Source organism: Carcharhinus amblyrhynchos, chromosome 19 (genome assembly GCF_965287045.1).
Source record: "Carcharhinus amblyrhynchos chromosome 19, sCarAmb.v2.hapA, whole genome shotgun sequence".
Lineage (NCBI taxonomy): Eukaryota > Metazoa > Chordata > Chondrichthyes > Carcharhiniformes > Carcharhinidae > Carcharhinus > Carcharhinus amblyrhynchos.
Window position 1 is genome coordinate 1,900,513 of NC_137342.1, and position 18,492 is coordinate 1,919,004.

The 18,492-nt window shown below is 47.1% G+C and overlaps 1 protein-coding gene across 1 annotated transcript in view; it reads right to left on the reverse strand.

Annotated features, from left to right (window-relative positions):
• Nucleotides 1–18,492, reverse strand: part of LOC145355578 (dynein axonemal heavy chain 3-like) — a 507,454-nt gene that overhangs the window by 273,264 nt on the left and 215,698 nt on the right. The window contains 2 exon segments of the mRNA XM_080207828.1: nucleotides 17,776–18,004; nucleotides 18,104–18,262. Coding sequence (XP_080063954.1) covers nucleotides 17,776–18,004; nucleotides 18,104–18,262 — 388 coding nt within the window.

An 18,492-nucleotide genomic window follows, 5' to 3' on the forward strand; every position in this document is an offset into this window, starting at 1 on the left:
GCCTGGGGTCTGCTAGAAAATAGGTATCTCTCCAGGGATCTGCAAAAGGCAAGCGGTGTTTTCTCCCTCCGATTTTTCTGGGTTTCTGCTGTTTGAAGATAGGTCTTTCTTTGGAGGTTGTTGTCTGACAGTCAGAAGACGTGTCTCTCTGTATCTCTGTCCAGAGGGGTTAACAGGCTGGAAGACTCGCAGACATCAGTTTTGCTAATTATTTCAGAAGAGGAGTTTATGTCTGAGGGATATCGCTTAAATTGGAACTAATAGTTAGCAGTTAATAATTGTACATTGTCATATTTAAGTATTTCAATTGGTAAGAGCTAATTCTACGTGCTATTGTTAAACAGTATGGTTAAATCAAGTTTATTTTAATATAAGCTAGTGGGTGAATAGAATCAGACCCGGAATGAAACACTGTATGCTCACACTAATATCAAAATCAAAAAAGGTTGGAATCTAGTCTAATTTCATAATGTACTTTGTAGTTTTTGATCTAGTCCCTCACAGCTGTCAAGTGGTAATGTTTGCATCACACAAGTGCCAGGCAATGACCACCTTCAATAGGAGAGAATCTAACCATCTCCACTTGCCATCCAATGGCATTGCTGAATCCTCCACTGTCAACATCCTGGGGGTTACCATTGACCAGAAATCAAACTGGACCAGCCATATAAATACTGTGGCCAAAAGAACTGGTCAGAGGCTGGAACCCTGCGGTGAGTAACTCACCTCCTGAGGGGGATCTCCGGGTGATGTGGTTCCCATCTGTCTGCTGCCCTTGTCCTTCTAGGTGGTAGTGGTCACAGGTTTGTAAGGTGCTGCTTTAAGAGGTTTGGAGAATCCCTGCAGTGCGGAGAATATTCCATCACACTCCTGACTTGTGCTTTGTAGATGTTGGACAGGCTTTGAGGAATCAGGGGGTGAGTTACTCACTGCAGGATTCCCAGCCTCTGATCTGCTCTTGTGGGGAGGCAATGGCGTAATGGTATTGTCACTGGACTGCTGACTGGAATAGTAATCCAGAGACCCAGAGTTACGCGTTGGGGACTGGGTTCAAATCCCAAGTTGGCAGATGGTAAAATTTGAATAAATCTGGAATTAAAAAATCATCCAGTGATGACTCTCATCTGGTTCACTAATGTCCTTTAGGGAAGGAAATCTGCTGTCCTTACCCAGTCTGGCCTACATGTGACTCCAGAGCCACAGCGATGGGGGTGACTCCATTCAAAGGCAATGATGGGTGAGGGAGGAATGTTGGCCAGTGACCAAAGTATTTGTTGTATTCTTGGAGTGTGGGCAATGGTAACCCCCCAGAATGTTGACAGTGGGGGAATCGGTGATGGTAATGCCATTGAATGTCAGAGGGCGAGGGTTAGATTCTCTGGTTGGAGGCGGTCATTGCCTGGCAGTTGTGTGCCTTGAATGTTACTTGCCACTTGTCAGCCCAAGCCTGGATATTGTCCAAGTCTTGACGCAATTGGACGTGATCTGCTTCAGTATCTGAGGGGTTGTGAATGGTGCTGAACATTGTACAATCATTGCCAAACATCCTGACCTTATGATGGAAGGAAGGTCATTGATGGTTTCCATGGAAACTGAGACAGAATCGCAGATTACTATGTTCAAAACACTTTTGAGATCATTTTGGCACAGTTGAGAGGGGAGATGGGAGGAAGGAGGGAGGGTCTGCCTGAGGAAGAGATTCCTGGGTCTGGCAACACTGGGAGCAACACTCACCTCAACATCTCCTCTGCTCAGGAGAAGGACAACTAAACAGAATAACCATCACCATCCTGACTTGCTTCACAGATCTGGCTGGACCTCTCTCTCTGGTAGCTGTGCGTGTGTACCTACACCACATAGACTGCAGAGTCTCACCACCGTCTTCTCAAAGACAATGAAGATTGTCAATAAATTCTGTCATAAGAACATAAGAAATAGGAGCAGGAGTCGGCCATCTAGCCCCTCGAGCCTGCCCCGCCATTCAATAAGATCATGGCTGATCTGTCGTGGCTCAGTTCCACTTTCCCGCTTTCTCCTCTTAATTCCCCTGTCTATCAGAAACCTATATACCCGTGACTTAAATATATTCAGTGAGTATATTTGTCCTTGTCAACACTCCCATATCCTGAGAATGAAAGCAAAGGTACATTCCTAAGCTGAACTATCTGGGGCTTAAAATGTTAAATCAGTTCCAACCTATGTCTTCATAATTTAGATAATATCCAGTTACAATATTCACCTAATTATCTCACAATAATGTTGTTTTTAATAGTAATGCTCCTGCTTAGGATGACTAACCCAGACGTGAAAGTAATTATTATTTTAATGTGAAAGTAATTATTATTTTAATATTCTATTAGTCTGATCAGCTGAACATTGTATTCAGTTCATCAGTGTGCAGACAGCGTCAACCTTTAAATTAGAATCGTCTAACATCGAAGGAAAGACAAGAACATTCATCCAATGTCTGGAGCTGGAGGGGATCCGGGAACCAGGATAAAACATGACCTTGAAATGGCTGTTAGTATCTCCTCCACCTCTCGTCATTTCCATTAGGAATCCTGTTCCATCACCATTCTGATTTGGATTTATTATTGTCACATGTATTAGGATACAGTGAAAAGTATTGTTTCTCGCACACTATACAGACAAAGCATACCATTCATAGAGAAGGAAAGGAGAGAGTAAAGGATGTAGTGTTACAGTCATAGCGACAGTACAGAGAAAGATCAACTTAATGCGAGGTAGGTCCATTCAAAAGTCAGACAGCAGCAGGGAAGAAGCTGTTCTTGAGTCGGTCGGTACGGGACCTCAGACTTTTGTATCTTTTTCCCGATGGAAGAAGGTGGAAGAGAGAATGTCCGGGGTGTGTGGGGCCCTTAATTATACTGGCTGCTTTGCCGAGGCAGCAGGAAATGTAGACAGAGTCAATGGATGGGAGGCTGGTTTGCGTGATGGATTGGGCTACACTCACAACATTTTGTAGTTCTTTGCGGTCTTGGGCAGAGCAGGAGCCCAGACCGAGCTGTGATACAACCAGAAAGGATGCTTTCTATGGGGCATCTGTGAAAGTTGGTGAGAGTTGTAGCGGACATGACAAATTTCCTTAGTCTTCTGAGGAAGTAGAGGTATTGGTGGGGCTTTCTTAACTATAGTATCGGCATGGGGGGGACCAGGACAGGTTGATGGTGATCTGGACACCTAAAAACTTGAAGCTCTTGACTCTTTCTACTTGGTCCCTGTTGATGTAGACAGGGGCATGTTCTCCTTTACACTTCCTGAAGTCGATGAAAATCTCCTTTGTTTTGTTGACATTGAGGGAGGGATTATTGTCACTGCACCAGTTCACCAGATTCTCCATCTCATTCCTGCACTCTGTCTTGTCATTGTTTGAGATCCGACCCACTACAGTGGTGTCATCAGCAAACTTGATTTTAAATATCAATTTTAATTTGTGGGTGAATTGAAAAGCTCAGTACTTATTGTTTATCTTAATCCCCTGAGAAAGAAGTGGCGAAAATGTAACTGAGAGATTTGTTAGGACATTTTGGAGGGCTTAAAGTCACATATAGACCGGGCCAGGTAAGGATAGCAGACTGTTTCCCCGAATGGACACTGGATTCTTCCTGACAATCAGAACATCTTATTACACTTGGTGAATAAGGGAGAGGTGATGGCTTCGTGGTATCATCACTGGACAATTAATCAAGAAACTCGGCTAACTTTCTGGGGACCCAGATACTGGGCAAGACGACAGCTCAGTGACTATCACTGATTGCTGTGCAGACACATGGATTTGGGCCGGTGTCTGTGGGAGTTTGCGCATTCTCCCCGTGCTTGCGTGGGTTTTCTCCGGGCGCTCCGGTTTCCTCCCACACCCCAAAGATGTGCTATTAGGCTGATTGGTGTAACAAATTGTCCCTAAATTAGTCTCCCCTCAATCTGGATGGCCATAAAACATTTGACAAGGGTTGTGGGTGGAGGGGGGGACTGGTGGTGTTGGGATGACGGCGCGGGCTCGTTGGGCCGAAGGGCCTGTTTCCCGGGCTGATTTTGTTCTTTGTTCTTTGTTCGAATCCCATGGCAGGTGGTGGAATTTAAATTCAATTTAGAACTAAGAATCTACTGATGACCATGAAACCATTGTCGAAAAAACCCATCTGGTTCACTAATGCCCTTTAGGGAAGGAAATCTGCCGTCCTTACCCGCTCTGGCCTACACAGAGCCACAGCAATGTGGTTGACTCTCAACTGCCCTCTGAAATAGCCTAGCAGGTCACTCAGTTCAGGAGCGACTAGTGGTGGATGATAAATGCTGGCCAGCCAGTGACGCTGTGTCCCACAAATTAATAGAACATTCCAGCGCAGTACAGGCCCTTCGGCCCTCGATGTTGTGCCGACCAGAGGAACCAATCTAATGACCCTCTAACCTAAACTATTCCAATGTTATCCATATGCCTATCCACTGACCATTTGAACACCCTTAAAGTTGGCGAGTCCACAACTGCTGCAGGCAGGGCATTCCACGCCCTTACTACCCTCTGAGTAAAGAACCTACCTCTGACATCCATCCTATAATTACCACCCCTTAATTTAAAGCTATGACCCCTCGTGTTAGCCGTCACCATCCAAGGAAATCAAAACATAATAATCAAGCTCACTAAACAGACAGCAAAACGGAATGGAAATGTTTAGGATGTCCTTATCCTGGTCCTTACACATTACCACAACAAGATTCCTGGCCTCCCGCTCAGCAGTGAGAAGGTCCAGAACAGTGGGATGGTGTGAGCTACCTGACCAAGACCAGCTTAGCTTGTGTTACTTAAAGAGCTCCAGTTCAGTATCAGACCTGGTTCTGACTGCGATGGGAATGATCCTGGGCAATGTACAAATAATTGTAGAATTAGGAGATTCCAAAATCCTTGCCTGGTCTACCTGGGGTGCAGCCATGCGCTGTAGGATCCTGATACAGAACCTCAGCCAAAAACACAGCCTTGGAATACATGTCAGCAGTTTGTGAATTATTACAGGAAAATAAATCATTGCAGGTATATTTCTGGATCTCAATGCTTTCAGAAATGTCTTCTGAAAGGTTGGAACCAGCATTCTTGATGTACAAGGTCATTGGCAAAGTCACCTGTCCCATATATACCCTCTTTACTCAGAGGGTAGTAAGGGCGTGGAATGCCCTGCCTGCAGCAGTTGTGGACTCGCCGACTTTAAGGGCATTCAAATGGTCAGTGGATAGACATATGGATAACATTGGAATAGTTTAGGTTAGAGGGTCATTAGATTGGTTCCACTGGTCGGTGCAACATCGAGGGCCGAAGGGCCTGGACTGCGCTGGAATGTTCTATATATAACTGAATCTATGTGCACACAGCTCTGTATTGAGAGCACTAGCTACTGCCCAAGATTCAGGAGTTGGGGATTTGAAGTATAATTCCTTTAATCAAATCAATCAGATTGCACTAAAAGTGGAGTTTGCATTGTTTTGTTATTGTAGATAGCAGTGATTTTTACAGTGGCTCGCGGGGGAATTATTTCATTCATGTTTGACGGTGATAGAATCTGTCTCAATATTTGCTGAACATTCTTCTCCAAATTGCCATCAGACGCAGTCAGCGAGCAGCGCACAGAGCTCGGTTCACACACACAGCTTTATTTAAAGCAATTTCAATTAAAAAAGAAAACATTCATCGAACCCTACAGGGCAGAAAGAGGCCCTTCAGCCCATCGAGTCTGCACCGAACACAATCCCACCCAGGCCCTACCCCCATATCCCTACATATTATACCCACTAATCCCTCGACACTAAGGGGCAATTTAGCATGGCCCATTAACCTAACCCACACATCTTTGGACTGTGGGGGGAAACTGGAGCACCTGGAGGAAACCCACGCAGACACGAGGAGAATGTGCAAACTCCGCACAGACAGTGACCCGAGCCGGGAATCGAACCCGGGTCCCTGGAGCTGTGAAGCAGCAGTGCTGACCACTGTGCTACCGTGTCGTCCAGGAGCAAAGCACCCCCTCAGTGCTCAGACTGACTCCATTAACACTCAGCCACACCCTGTTGGGACTAGAATGATTCTGGTATGTTTCACTTCACTGTAAGAATGAGGAACTGGCTAGCTTTAACGTTAGCAGTGAGCCAGGGCCTTCACAACTAAGAACAACGGATCAAGATAATTTGAATTTAAACACACGCACTTTTTAAACGGGATGCCATTAAAAAAGAGCAAATCAAATTGTGAAAACACCTTTCTAATCCAACTAAACAAAAAGATGATTAAAGAATAATTAACTAGTGAGCAAATGCCTCGGTACGAGTGTGAATGACACAGATTATCAGGTCAAGCTGGTTTGATAATTTACAGATCTCACATTGCAAGTGTTACTACAATCCTTGTTTATTACAGATACCCTGATTGAAGATGGGTTGGTTGTGAATCGATGATTGAAGACAGTTTATATCTGTAGCACGGTTTGGAATATTCCCCGTGGCGTACCCTGCAGTCTGTCACTGAGTATTCCATGGTTTTTACCCCTATGTACAACTGTATCCCAATCACATAGGAATAAAAAGCCATAAAGCACCCCAGCGAATCCATCTTCACCACTGGAGACACTGACTGTGTTCTTCATTTGGTATCCGTTCTTCTTTAAAAGTAAGGGGTCATTTTGTGTTCCATTGCATAAGAGCATTTTCAAACTGCATTGATTGCTACACCGGAATAACACCGTTTAACAAATCCACAACCCACTGCTGCGTTTCCAGAGCCCGTCTCATCATTCCCTGGACAGTGTGAGAGTGCTGCCCCAAGAACAGGAGTTCTTCCTCCTTCTTCCCAATGGAAAATCACAAAATTGAACTCAATAAAGGGGCAGTCACCAGAACACAGACTGTAACAAATCCATTTCAAAACCCTGGTCTTAAATACTCGGCCGAGAGAATTGCCGACATTCCAGTTGGTACGAGAGTTAAAAAAAAACAAATATTCACCAGTGATAATGTTCAGCTTTCACTATTGACCTTCATGTTCCTACAACAGTGTTGGGCATCGGGGGTTAGAGTACCACAAAACTCTTGCAGTTTGTCCTGATGACTGACTAATAATTAAATAACTGGATTCCTATTTGTCATGATTCTGACAGTTTATTTCTTTCGATGTTAACATAAGAAATAGGAGCAGGAGTAGGCCATCTAGCCCTTCAAGCCTGCCCCGCCATTCAATAAGATCATGGCTGATCTGAAGTGGATCAGTTCCACTTTGCCGCTCTCTCCCCATGACCCTTAATTCCCCTGTCTATCAGAAACCTATCTACCCGTGACTTAAATATATTCAGCGAGGTAGCCTCCACCACTTCAACGGGCAGAGAATTCCAGAGATTCACCACCCTTTGAGTGAAGAATTTCCTCCTCAACTCCGATCTGAACTGCTCCCCCCCTTATCTTGAGGCTGTGCCCTCTAGTCCTACTATCCTTTCTAAGCGGGAAGAATCTCTCTACCTCTACCCTATCCATCCCCTTCATTATCTTATACGTCTCTATAAGATCCCCCCTCATCCTTCTAAACTCCAACGAGTACAGACCCAGTCTATTCAGTCTCTCTTCATAGTCCAACCCCCTCATCTCCGGTATCAGCCGAGTGAACCTCCTCTGCACTCCCTCCAAGGCCAAAATATCCTTCCACAAGTGCGGCGACCAAAACTGCACACAGTACTCCTTGTTTTTTAAGGATCAGCAATAGATATATTTACACACTAGACTGAATTTATTGAGCTTCAATCACCTTCATTGTTAATATAATCCTCAACGCTCAGGGCATTGGTCCTCTATGACTGTCTTTTAAACTATTTGTATAGCAGCAATGTGTGGTCTGTCACTTAGCAACAAGAGGATGTTTCAGGAACGACAGGGCTGGGAAGTTGGGAGGCTGTTTGAAGGTCTAAGAATGATGGGAACTGTGTGACATCCAACTAATGACTTCCAGGTCAACCTCACCACGATCTCTCTCAACCATCTCATCAAACAGCGCGTCCTAATCCTGCATCATCAATACCTGCCACATCAAAGCCCAACATCCATCAATCCGTCTCCTGGTCTGAGACGGGATCAGACTGCTTGTTTTATTTGAGTTTCTGATCCTATGTCCTCTCCATTACCGAGACCACTACTGTCTTGTTGTGGAGCTCCCTCTCAGTCCCACTCAACTGCAGTTGAAACACACAAGAACTTGGCAAATATGATCAATGGTGATCTTATGCCTTAATATGTGGATGTGGAAGCTATAGAGAGGGTGCAGAGGAGATTTACAAGGATGTTGCCTGGATTGGGAGGCATGCCTTATGAAGATAGGTTGAGGGAGCTAGGTCTCTTCTCCCTGGAGAGATGAAGGTTGAGAGGCGACCTGATAGAGGTTTATAAAATGTTGAGACGTATAGATAGGGTGGATTCTCGGAGGCTATTTCCCAGGGCTGAAATGATCGCTACGAGAGGACACAGGTTTAAGGTGCTGGGGAGCAGGTACAGAGGAGATGTCAGGGGTAAGTTTTTCACTCAGAGGGTGGTGAGTGAATGGAATCGGCTGCCGTCGGTGGTGGTGGAGGCGGATTCGATCAGGACTTTTAAGAGACTTTTGGATGAATACATGGGACTTAGTGAGATAGAGGGTTACAGGTAAGGCTAGTAGATAGGGATATGTTCGGCGCAACTTATGGGCCGAAGGGCCTGTTTGTGCTGTAGTTTTTCTATGTTTCTACCTCCTACCCATTTGCTATTTCACTCGATTCCCTGAGAGACCACACTCTGTCTATTCTTTAAATATATTAAATGATGCAGCATCATCAAACCTAAGTAGAGAGGTCCAAAACCCCCGAACAAAGACATTTGTTCCGATCTGGGTGTTAAATGATGGACCTGAGACTGTGCCCCGTGTCCTCGATTCCTCGCCCAATAGAAACAATCTCCCAGTGTTTACCCTTCCAAACCCCTTCAGAATCACCTCTCGTTCTTCTTTATTCCAGAAAATGTAGACCCCATTTACTCAGTTTCATTCCAATAACCTCACTCATCCCCACGGTACCCTGTCAGCTGGGGCTGATTGATCGTAAACATTCATTACTGATCAAAGGACTTGATATTGGGCAGAGAGACGGGTGCTGCAGAGAGCCTCGCCCCTGCCCTTGCTGCCTAACCCCCGCCCCCCCCCCCCCCCCCCTCCTCACCCACCCGTGATACCCACCCAACAAAATCCTTCCTTTCACATTACTTGTGGCCTGGGTCATTGCCCAATCCTGGGACCCCCATGGCTGCCCTTCCAGCAGTAACTACACTGGCACGGTGGCACAGTGGTCAGCACTGCGGCCTCGACGCCAGGGACTCAGGTTCACTTCCCGGCTTGGGTCACTTTCTGTGTGGAGTCTGCACGTTCTCCCCGTGGGTTTCCCCCGGGTGCTCCGGTTTCCTCCCATATTCCAGATGACGTGCCGTTAGGTGTATTGGCCGTGCTAAATTCTCCCTCAGTGAACCCAAACAGGTGCCGGAGTGTGGCGACTCGGGGATTTTCACAGTAACTTCATTGCAGTGTTAATGTAAGCCTACTGGGTCTCTTGCTGGCTTTACCACTGCCTGATTGGCTCGTGTTCAATAGGCTTTCCCAGAAAGAGGCAGCATGGGTCTCTCATTGGTTGTCCAGTTGCTAGTTGGAAATCCCAATATCTCAACAAGATCCTGCCAATTCTCCCCATATCTCCCTTATCTTTGTAATATCCTCCAATCCACATCCCTCCAGGAATCTCTGTTGATCTCCAAATATTGTCTTTGTGCATTCCTCACTTCCCCAGCTCATCATCAATGGATGCACCGTCAACCACCAAGGCCACAAGCCCTGAAAAGCCTTCCCTCAACCTCTCCAATTCTCACTCCACCATCACACTTTCCCTTCCACCAAACCCATTCCACCCAGCTCTGGGCACCTGCCCTGTGCCTCCTTACGTGGTTCAGAGCTGGGTGTGGGTCATTTCAGAAGTGGTGGGTTGGAAAGGGGATCCGTTATGGTAGGAGGGAGGGCCTGTGACGGGGTGGGGGGGGGGGGGATGGTGGGGCAGGGTCCCGTGATGGCGGGGGGGTGGGGGAGGCAGAGTCCCGTGATGGCAGGAGAGAGGGGCAGGGTCCCATGACAGCAGATGGGGCAGGGTCCCGTGATGGCAGGGGGGAGTTGGTGGGGGGTGGGGCGGGGGGGGGGTGGTTGTGGTGGGGGGGGGGGTTGTTGAGGGGAGGTTGGGTGGGGGTATTGTTCCATGATGGCAGGGGGGAGGGGGCAGGGTTTTGTGACAGCGGGGGGGGGGACGGGGGGCAGGGTCTCATGACGGTGTGGTGGGGGGAGTGGGGAGGGGCAGGGTTGGGGGGTGCAGGGCCCCGTGATGGTGGGGAGGGGGTGGCAGGGTCCCATGATGGTGGGGGGGGGAGTGGTGTGGAGGGGGTGGGGGGACAGGGTCCCGTGACGGCAGGGGGGTGGGGGGTGGTGTGAGGTGTGGAGGGGGTTGGGGGGGAGGGCAGGGTCCCATGATGGCGGTGGGGTGTGGTGTGGAGGGGGTGGGGGGACAGGGTCCCGTGACGGCAGGGGTGAGGGTCTGTAACTCTGTCGGGTTACCAATCTGAGAAGGTTTAAACTGAGTTTTGTGATGTTTCAGTCTAACGGCCATCTGCTGGTATTTTACACTCTATCAACACAAACTTCCTCTCACTCTGTCGTTCATCCCTTTCCCTCTGACCTCTCTCCGTGTCTCCTCAACCACTTGTGGCAATGACTTCCCTTCACTGGGTCAGAGAATTCCCTACTGGATTTATTAGACAATCTCACTGTTTTGGCTGAGTGCCGATCTTCCCAACAAGTGGAAGCTATTTTTCTGAGTCCAATCCGTTTAGCTATCAGATTCAATCATAAGATCTTACAAAATAGCAGTGGGGGGGGGGCCGGTGGTTTTTGGGGGGGGTGGGGGGTAGGTGCTTCCAGCCTCTGCTCTGCTGTTCAATCAGACCAGGCCTGATCTGACTCTGGCCCCATTTCCACCTTCCTGTCTCTTCGCCAGAACACAACTCCCTCGTCAACCAACAATCTCTCTAACTCAGTCTTCAATCTATTCAATGACCCAGCCTCCACTGCCGTGTGTGTATGTGTGTGTGTGTGTGTGTGTGTGTATGTGTGTGTGTGTGTGTGTGTGTATGTGTGTGTGTGTGTGTATGTGTATGTGTGTATATGTGTGTGTGTGTGTGTGTGTGTATGTGTGTGTGTGTGTGTGTGTATGTGTATGTGTGTATATGTGTGTATGTGTGTGTGTGTGTGTGTATGTGTGTGTGTGTGTGTGTGTATGTGTGTGTGTGTGTGTGTGTGTATGTGTGTGTGTGTGTGTGTGTGTGTGTATGTGTGTGTGTGTGTGTATGTGTGTGTGTGTGGTGGGGGCGGAATTCCACAGACTAGTGACCCTCTGAGTGTGGAGATTCCTTCTCATCTGTCTTAAATTTTTCAAGTTTATTCATTCATGTCACAAGTAGGCTTACATTAACACTGCAATGAAGTTATAGAACATATAGAACATAGAACATTACAGCGCAGAACAGGCCCTTCGGCCCACGATGTTGCGCCGACCAGTTAAAAAACAATGACCCACTAATCTAAACCAATCCCTTTCCATCCATAAACCTATCCACCAATCTCTTAAACGCCCCCAAACTAGGCGCATTTACAACTGCAGCAGGCAGGGCATTCCAATCCCTCACCACCCTCTGGGTAAAGAACCTACCCCTGACATCCATCCTATAACTACCACCCCTTAATTTAAAGCTATGCCCCCTCGTGCTAGCTTTCTCCATCCGAGGAAAAAGGCTATCACTATCCACCCTATCTAAACCTCTAATCATCTTATATGTTTCTATAAGATCCCCTCTTAGCCGCCTTCTTTCCAGTGAAAACAACCCCAAATCCCTCAGTCTCTCCTCATAGGACCTCCCCTCCATACCAGGCAACATCCTGGTAAACCTCCTCTGCACCCTCTCCAAAGCCTCCACATCCTTCCTTTAATGTGGGGATCAGAACTGCACACAGTACTCCAAGTGCGGTCGCACCAGAGTTTAAAAGTTTAGTAAAAAGTTACTCTGAAAATCCCTTAGTCATCACAGTCTGATGCCTGTTCGGGTACACCGAGGGAGAATTTAGCATGGTCAATGCACCTAACCAGCATGTCCTTTGGACTGTGGGAGGAAACTGGAGCACCTGGGGGAAACCGTGCAAACTCCACACAGGAATCATCCAAGCTGGGAATTGAACCCGGGTCCCTGGCGCAGTGAGGCAGCAGTGCTAACCACTGTGCCATCATGCCGATATGGAAACACCCTCCCAGCATCTACCCTATTAAGCCCCCTTGGAATATTCTATGCCTCCATAGAATCAGAGAATCCCTACAGTACAGAGAGAGGCCATTCAGCCCATCGAGTCTGCACCGAACACAATCCCACCCAGGCCCTACCCCCCTATCCCTACACATTATACCCACTAATCCCTCTAACCTACACATCTCAAGGCACTAAGGGACAATTTTAGCATGGCCAATCAACCTAATCCGCACATCTTTGGACTGTGGGAGGAAACCGGAGCACCCGGAGGAAACCCATGCAGACACGAGGAGAATGTGCAAACTCCTAATTAATAATCACTTGTTTCTCTTCCCCAAATTAAGGCCAGGATTTCCTGACCCCCTGTTGTGGCGGGACCCGCTGACCTTTGACAGGACCAGAGTACCGACAGCGTGTGGGTGGGTCTGGAAGATCCCTATCCAATATAATTTCACTGTTGCTGAACAGTGAGCGAAGAGTGAATGGCAGTGCAGCTAGTTTCGAATTAAATTTGGACCATTCAGTTTGCACACAATTAGATTTCCTTGGGGTGTAATCCTCAAGGGGACAGGTGGAGTTTACAGTAGGCTGGAAATTCGGGGATTTGCTGTCATGGGTTTTGTGCTGTTGATTACCTGGTGTCTCAGTCACTCCTGGACTTTGATGTAAAGTGGGTGTTACATGTGAAAATTGTCTCTCAGGTTATCAACATTTCACATTGACTCCCAACCAGCAAAGGACGAGGAGAGGAATTTACAGAGGCTCAGATAATGATTAAACAGTTAATCGCAGTAACCCAGCGCCACGACACAGTGAGGTCGTGTACAACGATACTGTCCTCTCTGACTGTTCAGCAACTGTGCAGCAAGGACTATATCAAACAGTTAGAAAGATAAAGAATGACCTCAAGTTTAATTGAACATTACCCTTGACAATGTTCAATTATCACACACACAATCATATGGGCGAACGTCACCGAATTGCATCAAGTTTATTTGAAGCCTTTCATAAATCAGATAGAACTACAGAATTTAGAAATGATAAAGCACAAGAGGGGCCATTCAGCCCATCTTTGCCCATGCTGATCCTTCAGCGCGGTGGCACAGTGGAGAGCACAAGTCCCTGAAGGTGTCGGTGCAGGTGCAGAATGTGATGAGGAAAGCGTATGGTATGTTAGCCTTCATAGGAAGGGGTATAGAATATAAGAGTAAGAGTCTGATGTTGCAGTTGTATAGAACGTTGGTTAGGCCTCACTTGGAGTACTGCGTCCAGTTCTGGTCGCCGTACTACCGGAAGGATGTAGAGATCCTGGAGAGAGTGCAGAGGAGATTTACCAGGATGCTGCCTGGTATGGAAGGGCTGTCTTACGAGGAAAGATTGAATGAACTTGGGCTGTTTTCCCTTGAGAGACGTCGGCTGAGGGGGGATCTAATAGAGGTTTATAAGATTATGAAGGGGATAGATAGAGTAAATGGTGGTAAGCTTTTTCCGTTATTAGAAATGGATAGAACGAGTGGTCACGGGCTTAGGGTGAGGGGGGCTAGGTATAAGACAAATATTAGAGGGCAGTTTTTCACGCAAAGGGTAGTGGGGGTGTGGAATGCACTGCCGAGTAAGGTGGTGGAAGCAGGCACGCTAGGGTTGTTTAAGAGTCACTTAGACAGCCACATGAGCGGGCTACATATAGGGGGATATAGTAGGCCTTACTAAACATTGTAGGCTTGGGAATACGTTTTGCCTCAGGAATGTTAGTCTTTGTCTGTTTAATAATGAATTTTTTTGTCTCCACAGGCATTTAAGTCCAGCAAGGGGCATGCATGCGGCAGGTTGTAGTGGGCTGCTCTTGGACGTTGCTTCGGGAGTTGCCTATTGCTTCATGTCGTTAGTGTGCTTAAACTGGACCATCTCGAGGGCAACATGACAGCTCAGAGACTATCTCTGTTGCTGTGCGGACACATGGATTTGGGCCTGTGTCTGTGGGAGTTTGCACGTTCTCCCCGTGGTTGCGTGGGTTTCCTCCGGGTGCTCCGGTTTCCTCCCACATCCCCCAAAGATGTGCTTTTAGGCTGATTGATTGGGTAACAAATTGTCCCTAAATTGGACCTCCCTGATCCTGGCACATTAGGCGTAGACTAAAATCATGAATAGGTCACTGAGACAATGGGACGGCGGCACGGGCTCGTTGGGCCGAAGGGCCTGTTTCCCGTGCTGTGTTGTGTTGTTCTTTCTTTGTTCTTCTTTGTTCACTGCCTCACAGCGCCAGGAACCTGGGTTCAATTCCCAGGCTTTGGGTGACTGTCTGTGTGGAGTCTGCACATTCTCCCCGTGTCTGCGGGGGTTTCCTCGCACAGTCTGGAAGATGTGCAGGTTAGGTGTTAAATTCTCCCTCAGTGTACCAGGGCCGGAGTGTGGTGACTAGGGGATTTTCACAGGAACTTCATTGCAGTGTTAACAAAAGCCTATTTGTGACACGAATAAATAAACTAACAAAACACCTGGATACCCTTTCTAATCCCACCTTCCTGCACCCAGCCCAGAGGCCTGTAGTTTACTGCAGATCCAGGTACTTATTAAAAGATTTGCACATTAAGTGCTGTAAGTGACAGGGCTCTGGGCCAGGTGCAGGGAGGTGGGATGAGAAAGGCCCCCTGGGTATCCTTGGGCTGGCATGGATAAGATGGGCGAAATAGCCTCCTTCTCTGCTGTCGTGTTTCTGTGGTTCAGTTCCACCTCTCAGCCTCGGTTCCAAGAAAAACAACCCCAACCGATTCAATCTCTCCTCAAAGCTACAATTCTCCAGACCTGGTAACGTTCTGGTAAATCTTCTCCACAATCTATCCAGAGGAAACACTACTTCCTGTAAAATGGTGGCCAGAACTGCACACAACACTCCAGTGTGGCCTCATCAGTATCTTACACAGTTGCATCATTATATTCCTACTTTTATATTCTGTACCTCTGCCAATGAAGTAGAGTCTTCCATACGCCTTCTTTACAATATTATGTATCTGTATAGCTACCTTCAGGGGTCTGTGCATTTACATACCAAGATCTCTCACTTTATCTATCCCTCTCCGTATATTCCTATTTATATAGAACATTACAGCGCAGTACAGCGCCTTCAGCCCTCAATGAATGTATTTCCTTCTCCTGTTTGACCTCCTGAAATGCATTACCTCATACTTATCCGAGTTGAACTCTATCTGCCACATTCCTTCCCACTCCACTAACCCATCTATATCATTCTGCAATGTACAGCTATCCTCTATATTACTTTTGTATTGTCTGTAAATTTCCCTATTGTGCCCGTCACGCTGAAGTCCAAATGGTTAATATATAAACAAACAGCAGGAATCCCCACACGGGGCCAGTTTTCCATTTGCGAGGGAAGCCATTGATCGTTACTCTTTGTTTCCTGTTACTAAGCCAACTTTGGATCCAATTTGCCAATCAGTTTGCCAACCCCTTCAGCTCCCACAGTCCTCAGCCTGATACCAGCTCTTTTAACCATCAGCCCTTGTTGCTGCCTTCATATGCTTCATGTACACCCATCAGGGACACTCTCTTTAGGTCATCTCTGTTTAAATCCAATGGGCTTTTACTTTTTTGACTAGTCTGCCATGTGGGACCTTGTCAAGTGCCTTACTAAAATCCGTATAGACAACATCCACTCATCGAGACTCATCACCTCCTCAAAGAATTCAATCAAATTTTATAAGTCATGACCTTTCCTTGGACAAAGCCATACTGACTATTCCTAAGTAATCCTTACCTTTCTAACTGACAGATTTTCCTATCTCTCAGGCTTGATTCTAACAATTTTCCCACCACCAAAGTAAGACTAACATTCCTACCCGTTTTAAACAACAGAACCACATTTGCATTCCTCCAGCACTTCCCCTGTGTCTAATAGAAGTTGGAAAATAATCCTCAGAGCATCTGCTATCTCCTCCCTGGCCTCCTTCACTCTAGGGAACAATCCATCCGGCCCTGGCGACTTATCCACTTTCAAGGATTCCGACTCCTCGAACACTTCCCCTCTCATTATGGCTGTTTTATCCAATATTTCACACTGCTCCTCCTGGATTACTGTATCTGCACCCTCCCTTTCCCACAAGAACATGAACACAACAATTTATTTAAATCTCTTCTCAACAGTGGGTGGCATGGTAGCACAGTGGGTTAGCACTACTGCCTCATAGCGCCAGGGACCTGGGTTCGATTCCCGGCTCGGGTCACTGTCTGTGTGGAGTTTGCACATTCTCCTCGTGTCTGTGTGGGTTTCCTCCGGTTTCCTCCCACTGTCCAAAGATGTGCGGGTTAGGTTGATTGACCATGGTAAGAAATTGCCCCTTAGTGTCCAGGGATGTGTAGGTTTTCTTAGATGTTTTTGGAGCTGCACTCACCCAGGCAAGTGGGGAGAATTCGATTCCACTCCTGACACGTACTAACCAACTCAAGGGTGGCCTCTACCTTGCTGCTGTCAGACCTTTGAATGGAGTTGCCTAATATTAAGTTGGTCTTAATATTGATAAGTTGATTGCGTGGCACAGTGGTTAGCACTGCTGCCTCATAGCGCCAGGGGCCCGGGTTTGAATCTGGCTTTGGGTGACTGTCTGTGTGGAGTTTGCACATTCTCCCCGTGTCTGCGTGGGTTTCCTCCGAGTGCTCTGGTTTCCTCCCATGGTCCCAAGATGTACGGGTTAGGTTGAATGGCCATGCTAAATTGGCCCTTAGTGTCAGGGGACTAGCTAAGGGGTTACGGGGATAGGGCCCGGGTGGGATTGTGGTCGGTGCAGACCCGGTGGGCCAAGTGGCCTCCTTCTGCACCGGAGGGATTCTATGAAGATTGTAGAGGGATTAGTGGATATGATATGTAGGGATATGGGGGTAGGGCCTGGGTGGGATTGTGTTTGGTGAAGACTCAATGGGCCGAACAGTCTCTTTTTGCACTGTAGGGTTCTATGGTTCATGATCCTCTGCACCTTCACACAAGTTCCCTTCTTCTCTGATAGGTCCCTCTGTTTCCTTAGCTGTCTTTTTGCTCTCTTTATATCCCGGTAAAACATCTCTGGGTTTCCCATAACCCTGCTTGTTAATATTTTGTATGCCCTCTCTTTGATTTTCTTATTCTTTCTCTTGTTGATGTTGGAAACAGCCCAAGCTATGAGTCATTCAGGATTAAGTTTTGATTTGAGCGCTTTTAGCCACACATCTAAGATGTAATACGAGGTGGATATTATTTAGTGTCCTTTGCAGAAGGTGGAATATTGCCTCACACTGAAACAGTCAATGTGTGGTGTTAGTGGGGACCTGGGCTGTGACGGTGTAAACGTTTCCAGCTAACCGAACAAAGCAGAGCTAAAGTAGACACTTCACCTCGTACAGCCACTTCTCCACCAGGTCCTTGGCTCTGGATGGGTTGACGCGATGAACAAGCTCCACTCTTTCACCTTCCGCAGACTCAATGTGGGTGATTTCCTTCTCCACATTAAAGGTGAGCTGTGCAATCCCTTCAAAGCATTTCTTCAGATGAGGCTGGACTCGGAGCGGGTCCTTTGTCTCGGAGAGAATTTCCAGCAGCTCGTCATTAGAGAGGAAGAAAAATCTGAGAGCAGGAGGAGAACCGCCAGCAAAAAACTCATTAAAATGAAACAAGCTCCAAGCCCTGTGATAAAAGTCAGAGAGAGATTTGATTCTCATTTACCGTGGGAAGAAAAGCCTCTTCTTTTCCAAGTACCCATTGAGGCCACTCTGAATGTCATCCAGCAGCGATTCTGACTCTCTCAGCTTATCCAGTATCTGCGGCTGTGAGATAACCTGCATTGCGTTGGCCCCCTTCACTGACTGTTCCATTATCAGCCTCCTGGTGAAGCAGACAGAACAGATTGAATTCAGTAACTATAACTTTGACTGAAAACCCACTGCTACAAAACAATAGTGTGAAAGTTCACTGCAGCTTTAAACCCATGTTAACAAATCAGCCGGGAGTGGTGTAAAAACATATGCAGCTGGCCATTCTCTCTCTCAAATTATAGGTAAATGGAATGTAAAAAGCAGCATTTGTTCTGGATGTGAGTGATTTTATCCTGAGAC